Below are 9,392 nucleotides of genomic sequence, written 5' to 3' on the forward strand. Positions count from 1 at the left end.
ACCGTCGGATGTAGCAGGTGGCTGGCTGTGCTTGTCTACCAGGTGGCTCTACTCGAAGTCTTTTGTAGGGAATCCCCAAGCCATTTGTCTGGCGGGGGGCTTCTGCGTAGGGGACACCAGCTGGTGATCGTGCGATAGTTTTCTTCCGCGCCTCTGGCAATGACCGAGCATGTGCTTGTAACGCTCTTGCTCGCTGACAGGTTTCGTTGAACTTCCGGGGACGTCCATTCCACGGACAACGGTAGAACTTGCAGCAGTTATGACACGCCCACGCGAAGGGAGCGCGGCGCGTGGCCGATTATAAAGCTCGAACTCCGCGACCGCGGAAGGCAGAATGAGACCGAGTACAGTAGAGTGGCGCTGACACACTCCGGCGTTCACAGCGGAGCGCCTACACGCCATAGCGGAGGACACGCGCAGGCCCCAGACGACGCAGGCGGTGAGGAGAGTGCCCTATTGAACTTGGTGAGGGCGGCACGCACGACAGAGATGCCACTCACCCTTGCTTGTCCGGAACTGAGACTGCAGAAGCAGTTGCCAACTCGTGGGTAGCCTGAAAAAACAATGCAACTGCAACCTTTACCGCGGTTTCCACGCGCCGCCCGATAAGTGTAGACGGCGTGTGGAGTATGTGCGACAGCTTTGATTCCTGTTGAAAGACCAGCCCTTCCTGGGCAGCCACAGATGAGATATCAGCCTATCCCCAGTAAAAACTCGGCCTTTGTCAGCTGTAGCCTCGAGGCCCAACGCTCATGTAGCAGGGCACTCACTCCGAACGGTTCAGAACACGCCAAACTCGTTCCAGGCTGACATCCAACCGGGCTGTCACCGGAAACGCATGGACATATTGCGGGTGCCGCCCTCCCTCCCCTATAGACACACTGCAGGCTGTGTGGTGGCCAGGAGGGATCCGGCAAGTCCCGTGGAGCATAAAACGCTAGGCCGTCACTCCCGAGAGCGCCGGCAAGTAAGGTAGCGTCAACTTGGGGCGAAGAGCACCCGAGTCTGTGAAACGCCCCCCTGAGGTCCCCAGTGCTGGCTGACGTGGCCAATGGCTCCCACGTGAATGGAAAACGGTCTCGGCATCTTTTCGTTCCGCCGAGGGCGTGCACGGTGAGTAGCAGGTAGCGTAGTCCTAGCCGCGATGCCAGGAGGATGAAAGTCGCGAGCTATGTCATCCATGGTAGAGCTCAGGGTGGCGCAGGGAGAAGCACCACGGAGTGCGAGACTATGAAGGTAGTCACCAACTCCCAGTGTACCCGACGAGTTTGCTTGGACAGACACAAGGCCCGTGTACGCACGGCTCAAGTTTTATTCTGCTCCGGGCAGGACCTACGGTGATGAGCTGCCCTGATGCAGAATCAAGCAAGGGCTGGTGCCACAAGCCTGACACGGCCAAATTCTTGTTGGCAAAGGTTTCTTCTGAAAAAAACATGCGATCCTCATGGTGATTGTTTAGGTCGTTTTACAACATGTCCAGACAAATCAATAGAAAACGTTACACAAACGGGTGTGTGTTTGAATGTGAATGTGAGCCATACGGCTGCGATGGGTAAGGCATCATTGAAAAACTGTCCCATACAGCGTGAGGTGGCACTCGATACTCTGGATCGACACCGCAGTAGGTCGGCACTGCCTTGTGTGTGGTGTCCAGTGTCACATGGCGATAGCCAGATTCCATAAGTTCATGGGTCGGCGCGGAGTAAACTGCTGAACTGCTCGGGCATACACATGGCGCGGTCAGCGCACCTTCGAGTCGTCTGTACGGGGGTGGCTCGTGTAGCGGCATGGCGACTGGGGGTTGGGGCCCCAGCTCCTCACATAAACTTCGGCTTCTTTCTTCATAACCGTTGAGGGCGCAGCTCTGTGGATCGGTCCATGGTAAAAACGGATAATCACCAGGAGTGAGGTATGCGTTGTATAAGACAGCGTAGCATTCCTGGTAAGGACCGGAGGCAATCGCCTGCGCTCTCGATGTCGCTGAGGCCAACAAGCGTTCTTTCGCTTCGTGCCAGTTCGCCTGGGGATGAAGGTATTTCAGGCCATGCTGCACACAGAGGTGGTATAATGCCGCATACCGGTGGCCGTACGGGGCTGAGGCAAGTGCGGCGGCTTGAGCAGCCGCGGCCCGCGCTTGTTCGTAACCCCCGCTGAGTGGCAGGAAGCCCTCAGCAGATCCGTTCAAGTCCCTTTCACGAGACTCGTTGTCCTCTCTGCCGGTGTCACCTCTGAAGCTCTCCGATGCCATAGCTTCCCAGTCGCCCTCGAAATTTGCTTCGTTGCGCTCGCCAGCTCGCTCCCGCTCGTAGCCCGTCTGCCTTCCGTGGGACTCGGCTGGGAATGCCCGTCCAGTCCCTGTTTCACAGGCGCTTGATGCACCCAGTTCATTTCCTAGCCCCTGTGCTTCAGACTGCGTGAGTTGTAGCCCCGGCGGAGCCGTCGGATATTTAGTTCTCCGCTGCCCCTGGCCGTCGTTCTTAGCAGACGCACCATCACTTGGGGAGTCTCTCTTTGAGTAGTTTGCATACACGTCTCGAGCATTCACCCCCTCCAGCCCAGTCTCTCTGGCACCAGATACAGTCTGCTGTCGTGTGGAGAGATCCTTCCCGCTCTCACGACGCCCCGAAGAACGTTTAGTCGGCTCCGCAGCGCGGCGGCAGCCGTTGTCAGCGTGTTTGTCGAGCCTTTCCTTCTCCACTCTGGGAGGGCTATCCCCGGGTTTCCGCCCCATCTGCTTTTGTGGCTTTACGTTTGATCTCTTCCTAGGAACGCTAGGACGCTCTTGGGTTCCCGGATTCTGAGTTCGAAAGTCTGACCCTGCAGCAACCTGGACGGCTTGCCCAGTCGGGGATAGCCCACACTGGGCATTTTGATATGAGCCACTCCGCCTGTCGTCACTGCTCGCCGAACCCCCCGCGTCTTTCTGCTCTGATTCATCGTCTTCTGACTTAGCCAGGAAACCAGGACCTGAGATGTCTGCAGAGTTGGCGGGTGCCTCATTTCGTGGGACACGGTCCTCGAGGCCGTCAACTGCGGACGCTGATTCCTTTTCCTCGTTTGAGACACTGCTGTCGTCTGTGATGTTTTCGGGATCAGGAGGCGCGCCATCTACGGTTGTTGCTTCATCTGCGGGGGTAAACGTGCGCTGTGTCTCAATACAGGCCTGTTTCCCTGTCTCCGTCTCTCCGGGCGGCGTGGTCGTCGGGGGGGAAACGTCCATACAGGGCGACCTTGGCGACCGCCGGCCGTCGCTCTGGATTGCCGGCATAGCTGGACTTTGGCCTTCTGTCCCTTCCAAATCCTGGGTTCTGCATTCATTACTCCCCGTCACTTTCACCGTCTGCTGCAGCAAGTCGACGAATGGCGCCGGCTTCATCGGGAGGCTCCCCGCTTGGTCGCCGTTCACGTCCTTGCAGTACAGCCGATGCCTAAGACTGGTAACCAAATCATCAGTCAGCCACCGAGTGGCATTTTCCACGAGGGCTGTCAGGAATGTGTCAGGGCATTCTGGACCGACAGCTTCGGGCTCCACTATCGAGGAAGAGTCTTGAGGCGTCGTTTCAGGTGGTTCCCCCCCAGCGATGTAACCGCCCACTTCGAGCTCTTTTCCCGTCTTAGATGCCGTGTCAGGTTGAGACGCGAACAGCACAAGAGCTACTACGCGTTCAGCGGCGATTGAGGCAAAGCGCCGCCATTCTTCTTCCGGAGTACAGGCCGCCTCACATATACTCCTGAGAATAGACAATTCCCCCAACACGTCTGGCTTGTTGCTGAGAACGGCGAGTTGCTCCAAGTCCAACAGTTCACCTGCTCTCAGTTTTGACTCTATATTCTCAATCTGCCGCAACTTTTTCTCAAATTTTCGCAGGCGCTTAGCCACGACTTGCTGCATATCCTCCGACTGCCGGCTACCAAGCTCCTCGTGTTTCTCTTGACTCGAAACTAGATCAGCCGGAACCTTCATTGCAGCTGAGGTCGTCTGTTTTCGCTGGGCACCCCGCACCTTCTGGTTTGATATCTGGTGGCGACCACCGGAGCCCTTCGCTGCCGACAGCTTGAGCTTCCTGTTGACTCGTGAATGTACAGTTGGCTCAGAGCCACCGCCATCGGTCCCGGCGGGCGCAACTGCGCCAAGGGCGGAGAGCCGAGGAACTGTCTCGCTGTCTGCCATGTTGAAAAAGGAGCAATTTATTAGCAAATAATTCTGCGCCACCAGCTCAAGACGCCTGCGAGCGACGAACAACAGATGCCTCGGAATAACAATGACGGAGTGGTTTCTTTGGAGTCTCGGAAAGGAGTGGAGCGTGAGGAAAGGTATGACTTCCGAACATGCACCACGGTGCAGCTAGACGGTAACGGACTGTATATATATATAGCCATGAAAGAAAATCGATGACAGGGTTTCGGTAGGTGGTTGAGGTGTGCGCGGCACGGAGGGCGAAGTTTGCTCGATCACAAAGCGGACGAGTGTGGCCGACCACCTTAGCAGCTCGGTCTGTTTTTTCAAACCCGCTGTGTTGTGTGCGAGTCGCGTCCTGTTACGTCGGGGCTTTGTCTCAAGCCGGCAAACGTCTTCCGTGTCAATCGCAAGGGACAAAGCCTCTTGGTTCTCGAGACTGAACCGGCAGGAGTCAAAGCCCCCGCGACGGTGACGGATCTAGCACACACAGCTCTTTCGCCGTGCAAGTTGGTTTGGCACAACGGCAGGGATCCGGGCCGCCGACATAAAAAGCCAAGACTCTTTCCAGAAAAAGTCGATTTTCTCTCCCGGGGGGTCTTTCATGTCAATGACGAGGGGCAAAGCCTCTTTCTTTTTTCGAGACTCAGTTGGCAGGAGTCAGAGCTCCCGCGGAGGTTGAGGGGATGTAGCATACACGGCACTTCTGCAGTGCAGATTGGTCCGCTGAACGTCATACGGACCGTTACTGCCCACATAAAAAGGCCGGTACTTTTTCTAAGAGAAAGCGCAGTGTTTTTCTGCGCCCGGTGTATACAGTCATTTTGTCATGCGTACCATTATACCCAACGCAGACGGGCCGTGTGAGCCAGCTACGTCACTGTCTGCGGCTTAGCTCTAAAGTAGATTGACGAGATCGTGCTTACCCAGTTTCTGCGTCACGAGCTCTTCACGGAAGGCGCACCCTCAAGAGAACTCAATTTGGACTCCTTCAAAATCCGTACCAGCAGTTCGCTCGAAATGCAGGGAGTTCGGCAGAGGGTCGCTCGCTTACCGGGAACCTCCGATTTACACGGTGACGTCAGGCCACAACAAAAAAAGCGAGCACAGCACGTCCAGCTATGTTCGCAACCGCAGAGCAAGCACGGTCGTCGACATGCTGATAATAGTAATTCAAGATGAGAAGAGAAGCAAGAGAGGAAGAGATACGAGGATGCATACTGGGACGATGGCTGCCTACACAGTAAATTTATGCACCGGAGTAGCTGCGCCGTCAGAGCCCCTTATGATCAGTGAGCAGAAGAAAGCGGCCCGCAGTCCGGCACGCTCTTTATGGAGCTGCGTCATGCCTGCATGGGGCAAACGTTCTGGTTGAAAAAACACACAATCCGTTTGCCGGTTACGCACTCGGCATTTCCAGTCCATCCAATCTGGTCCGGCGTCCCTTGAGAGTTCCCACATCGGCCTCTAGCTTCACTTCGTGAACAGTATCAACTTGTCCCTTTTTCCTGGCATCATCGATCAAATGCTTCATGAAATACTCACCAGCTTTGTATGAGGATCGGACCAGTGGCCCGCTGGCCACGTACTTGAAGCCCAGACCCTCGGCTATTTCCTGATACTTCTGGAAAGTCTCAGGAGTAACATACTCCACTACGCCCAGCTGCTGTTGGGTGGGACGCAAGTACTGACCAAGCGTAACCACATCGACGTCGTGAGCTCGTAAATCCTTGAAAGTCTGAACCACCTCTTCTTCCGTTTCTCCCAGGCCGACCATGATGGAGGACTTGGTAAACAGGGACGGATTCAACTTCTTGGCTAGCTGCAACACGCGCAGCGACTGGTCGTACTTCGCTCGCTTGTCCCTGACAAACGGGGTTAGCCGCCGAACTGTCTCGATGTTGTGTGCATACACGTCTAGGCCCGACTGCGCCAACGTGCGCACGGACTGCAAATCCACACACCGGCAGAAGGCATCTGAAAGGACAGAGTATGAGGAAGTACATGGCGCCTATGCCAGATTGCGAACAACAGGAGCTGAGTACTTCCGGCGGCCCGGAACGACAGGGATCCACACAGCGAACGTTGCCGTGAGCAGAAGGGCTAACAACTCCACTCCCTCACTGACGCTTTTTGTAGGTGAATTTTCTGTCTGCACCGGAGCGCTCCATGTGCATGCACCATTACCTCTTCGGCTCCCTGAAAGTCGGAGACAAGACACTCGACTAGCATCGACGGCTTCGCTTTCTTGACCAGCTGCACCGTCCGCGCGAAGTGCGACGCCCCGCCGTCTGCCATATCATCCCTATGCCACAGGTAGAGCACAGAGGAGCATGCTGGACTCATGCCGGGGGGAGATGTCTCAATGGCTCCAGCTGAAGAAGTATGAAGACAATCCTGCTAGTCGAGCGTAGCAAAGACATGACGAGAAAAAGCCCACAAGATGTGATTCCACTGTGTTTGACTTGCTCCGCAGCCTTGGCTTTACCGCGTACACACCCATGCAGACTCGCTTTCTCATCTTTATACATGCAGGAAAAGCACCAAGCCCTTCTCTACCGTACCTATTCTTCCTTCTCCCGGTCCGCCATTCGATCTACCAGGTGGAATCCGGAGTAGCTACGACACGCAGCCAAGCAGTTTTCTTGAGTAACAGTTCAAGGGCGCTTGAATCTCGCAAGCATCCAGCAATGTCGCCACGATTTCTTGAGAGAAGCCACAGCGAGAAAAGTGTACGATTTCAAGAGGCGGAACGTCGCGCCTCTTAAAGGCGATTTCCTTTTCACGTGAACGCACCTGTCTACACTAGTCATAACAAGATAGTCGATATCCCACTTGGCGACTGCAGCCGCGACCTTCTCAGGCTCCTCGGGATCTGGAGGGGGGGGTTTCTGGGATGTCTTGATCGCACAGAAGCGACATCCACGTGTGCATGTGTCTCCCAGCAAGATGAGAGTTGCGGTGCCCCCGTTCCAGCATTCTCCGATGTTAGGACATTTCGCTTCCTCGCAAACCTACATGAACGAAGAGGGATGTAACACGGAGCACTCGAGCTTGTCCATGGATATACCACTTCTAGAAAATGGGACGTCGCGATTCACAACTAGCATTCCCTGCATTCGAGCATGCGAAGAAACTATTACGAACTATTGGTTCTCGTTTCAAAAAAACTAAGAATCGTTGCTAAGCACTCCATGCTGCCAGTTTCCCGCGACACTGCCACCGACTTGGCAGAGCTGCTCTTCTCGACTCCCCTCTTAAAATCAGAATCGGGGACGCGTTATTTCCTCACAATCACACGGCTGAGAAGGAAGCAGTGCTTCCACGGACTTCCTACCTTTGCAGGAACAACCGCAAGACACGGGCAAAGACCCGCCGCGGAGAGTGCTACCACCACGTAAAATTCTTTTGGCTATATATGGGTCTCTATACCATCGAGTCCAGGTCCAGATACAAGACCGTGGACGAATCAGGGCCAAGTTCCATGGACCCAGGGGGGTGTAGACCAAAACCCCGTGCTCGCTGGCATACCGTGTGTAGATCAAGACCCCGGATTTGTTTTTGAAGTTGTTGAAATCGCGTCTCTTCTGCGTTGCGAGAAGAAGCTTGAGGTGCTGGGACATGAAACCAGTCAGGCCGAGGCCCGGCTGTGCTTTTGCCAACTCGAGGGATGACCTTATTCTCCAGTTTTCCAGACTCTGCAGCACTTGAGGCGCCAGCAGATCTTTCTCCTCCACAAGATGCCTTTTGCCCACAACACCCGTAAAGAGCGGGACTTCTCTGTGACATACAAGGCGAAACTCGAGACCTAAAGCTACTGACTGCCGCGTGAGTATCGTGTCTCGACACAAAGCCCAAGGCAGCGGGTTCTTGATGGAGAGACCGGCGTCGCCGTTGTGCTGCCCTTTTCGAAGAGTGGCTGGCAATCAGCAAAGAAGAAGAGTCGTTAGGAGAACATGAAGAGATGAAAGCTGGTTCTTCGCTACGGGGAATGAACAAAAAATGTAGGGGCCTAAGAGGAAGCGAAGAACAAGGAGTTGTCCGAGACGAAAAGGCGGAAAGCGGAGAGAGGGAGCCGCTTGAGATGTGGGGGGTCGAACACGGGAAGAGCTTTGCGGAAGAAAGAGAGGAAACTCCCACGACACAAGCGCTTGAGAAGAGCACAGAGAGTACGAGAATCACAAAGACACAGTACGGGACTGACTTTGCCGGAGAAGTGAGAAGCACAGGAGCCGACAACCGGTTGAGGCGGGTGTCCGTGCAAGTGGAATGCCGAGAGAGAGAGATGAAGTGGCCTCTGATTGCAGATGAGAGTGTTTGTTCTCTCTCGTAGAAGAAGAGTCGGCTTTTATTCTCAGAGCCGAGTTTCGCTGCTGCACGCGACGATGCGTCGGGACCGGAAGGATCACACTTCTGTAATTCCTGCCAGTGGCAACCGCCGGGAAGTACAGAAGAATCGCTTCGCTCCTGCAGAGAAAGGTGAAGACGAGAACATGAAGAGTGACAGGGGTAGGAAGAAGTAGGGGTGGAAGAAGGCTCAGACGAAAAGTGTAACGAGTGACGGAATGGCAGGCTCTGCATCTTTGAAGAAGAGATAATGAGAGGGAGAATACAAGGGGCCGAGCACGACGGTTTGGGAAGGATCGAAAAAGAAGAGGGAGAACGCAGACCACACGGCGTCAACGAGGAACACAGGGGAGCTTTAGATGAATCACAAGACAAGTCAGAAGATGGAGGAGAACGCAAAAGACAGGAGGGCTCGAGGGTGGCCAACCCATACCACTACCGAACTCGGAGGTTATACTCTGAATAACAAATATAGAACCTAAAGGTACTAGGAAGTAAGATACTGCGTTAATTCGAACTGTCCTGACGAGACGCTCCATGAAACGTGGAAGACCGCGACCATACATTCTCATCATATAGCGTTAGGAGCTCCATTGTAGACGAGCGAGTTGAAATCAGAATACACAAAAACGCGAAGCCTTATCAGGTAAAACAGAGATGAGCAAGCTCCCTATTATTCTGAAATGAACCCCGCCAAGTGAAGAGGTCCAAACAAAGGGCTCATGGGGGTGAAGAAAGGTGTGAGTCCACGAGTTGTCATCAGCGAGCCGAAGAAAGTAAGATACGTTCTTTCGAGTTATTCAAAGGGGCAGACCGAGTAATATCCTCGTTAGAGAAAGAAATACATCAGAAATTCCCCCCTTCGTCT

General features: G+C 54.5%; 1 protein-coding gene across 1 annotated transcript; it reads right to left on the bottom strand.

Moving 5' to 3' along the window:
• Window positions 1–5,158: 5,158 nt before the first annotated feature.
• Window positions 5,159–9,391, bottom strand: CSUI_001467 (lipoic acid synthase lipa). The gene is made up of 4 exons (XM_068061673.1): window positions 7,709–9,391; window positions 6,964–7,191; window positions 6,365–6,574; window positions 5,159–6,125 (listed from the first exon to the last, which is right to left on the bottom strand). The coding sequence occupies exons 1-4, from the start codon at window positions 8,756–8,758 to the stop codon at window positions 5,577–5,579; spliced, it is 2,037 nt and encodes a 678-aa protein (XP_067926353.1). The 5' UTR covers window positions 8,759–9,391; the 3' UTR covers window positions 5,159–5,576.
• Window position 9,392: the final 1 nt, after the last annotated feature.

Source organism: Cystoisospora suis (genome assembly GCF_002600585.1).
Source record: "Cystoisospora suis strain Wien I chromosome Unknown contig_581, whole genome shotgun sequence".
In the NCBI taxonomy this organism is placed as follows: Eukaryota; Apicomplexa; class Conoidasida; order Eucoccidiorida; family Sarcocystidae; genus Cystoisospora; species Cystoisospora suis.